Source organism: Camellia sinensis, chromosome 13 (genome assembly GCF_055761805.1).
Source record: "Camellia sinensis isolate YWXY chromosome 13, ASM5576180v1, whole genome shotgun sequence".
NCBI lineage: Eukaryota > Viridiplantae > Streptophyta > Magnoliopsida > Ericales > Theaceae > Camellia > Camellia sinensis.
The window spans coordinates 2,825,511-2,826,912 of record NC_138973.1 but is presented as its reverse complement, the minus strand read 5'-3'; the positions used below and the strand labels follow the sequence as shown (position 1 = coordinate 2,826,912).

Genomic DNA, 1,402 nt, shown 5'->3' with positions numbered 1-1,402 from the left:
CACATCAGTATCACACTCTCTGAAATTCTTCTTGTTCGTGCATTCATCAATTGACCAATTTTTTCATTATTAAAAAAATAATTGTTAAACACAACCCAATTATTTATAGTTTTTGTCCTCTTTGGTTTGATGATGATGACAATTGATAAACTAGCTTATGATACAATTTATTTTGCACTTGCATGGGGGAATCATCAGGAATATTTAATTGGTTGGAAATTTTTTAATTTAATTTTGTGCAATTTATTATTCCAGAGCATACTATGGCATTTACTCCCAAACAGTTTGCTGTTATTGTGGCTGCCTTGGGTGTATTGTCCTTCATTTTTGGTGTTGTCGCTGTGCAAAAGAAGGTATATCTATCAAACACTATAAATTGTTTGACAATTGCTAAAAAAAAATTATATTTTTTTTGAACTTTTTCTCTTTATTGCATTAGCTTTTTAGTAACAATTTCCAAAAAAAAAAAAAAAACTATTGAAAAAGTAATTGCCAAACCCCAACTTGAAAGGCAATGCCAGCAAAAAAATTCACGCAACTTGTTTTGTCATACTCCATTTCTTTCATTTCTCCTGTTATTTTTTCCCCAAGTAATGGACATTTAAACTCTCTAAGCAATCAATGATCTAAACTTGAAATAAATTAGTTATTTTAATTTGGCTTATTGTTCTTGGGTTCTAAAGCCTCAAGCCGGAGAATCAATTCAAGGGAAAGATGTTATTATCTGCAAATATCCATCTGATCCGTCTATACCATTGGGATATCTCTCTGCTCTGTGTCTTGTGGCATCTACAACACTTGGTTATTTCTCACTTACTTATCCATACCAAGGAAAATCAGTTCCACAATCTGCTTTTAGCAACACTACGTTCAATATATTTCGTAATATTGCATTGTAAGTGAAAGATTGGTAAACAGAGAGAGAGAAAAGAGAGAGACTGAATGATTGATATATTCAATGTCTGTTGTTGTATTTGTAATATACAAGAGAATGAGCTCTCTCTCTTTATAGAGAGGAGAAGGAGACAATGGAGCACCGAAAGCATAAAGGCTACATTAAAACAATATAAAAGCTACTGTTAAAGCTGAAAGTGTGTAGTAGTGGGTGTTTACCCTTTACAGCTATAAATGCACTATAGTGTGATGTATATTATATATTAACAGCCCCCCGCAAACTCAAGGAGGGTAGGCATCGACCAAGTTGAGTTTGGAAACAAGATCACGGAAGCGCCCAGGAGGATGAGCCTTGGTAAAAATATCAGCAGGTTGATCGGCAGAAGCAATAGGGAGAAGATGAACAGTACCACGTGTAACATGCTGTCGAATGAAATGACAATCAATCTCAATATGTTTGGTGCGATCATGAAAAACATCATTGTGAGCAATTTGAATGGCACTCTGA

The 1,402-nt window shown here is 34.2% G+C and overlaps 1 protein-coding gene across 1 annotated transcript; it reads left to right on the top strand.

Annotated features, from left to right (window-relative positions):
* Positions 1 to 263: 263 nt before the first annotated feature.
* Positions 264 to 899, top strand: LOC114281952 (uncharacterized). The gene is made up of 2 exons (XM_028224532.2): positions 264 to 353; positions 684 to 899. Exons 1-2 carry the CDS (start codon positions 264 to 266, stop codon positions 897 to 899), a joined length of 306 nt encoding a protein of 101 aa, XP_028080333.2.
* The last annotated feature ends 503 nt before the right edge of the window (positions 900 to 1,402 follow it).

Coding starts and splice junctions, on each gene's coding strand:
- LOC114281952 (XM_028224532.2), top strand. CDS start 264: ATGGCATTTACTCCCAAACAGTTTGCTGTTATTGTGGCTGCCTTGGGT. Junction 354..683: donor TTGTCGCTGTGCAAAAGAAG/GTATATCTATCA, acceptor TGGGTTCTAAAG/CCTCAAGCCGGAGAATCAAT.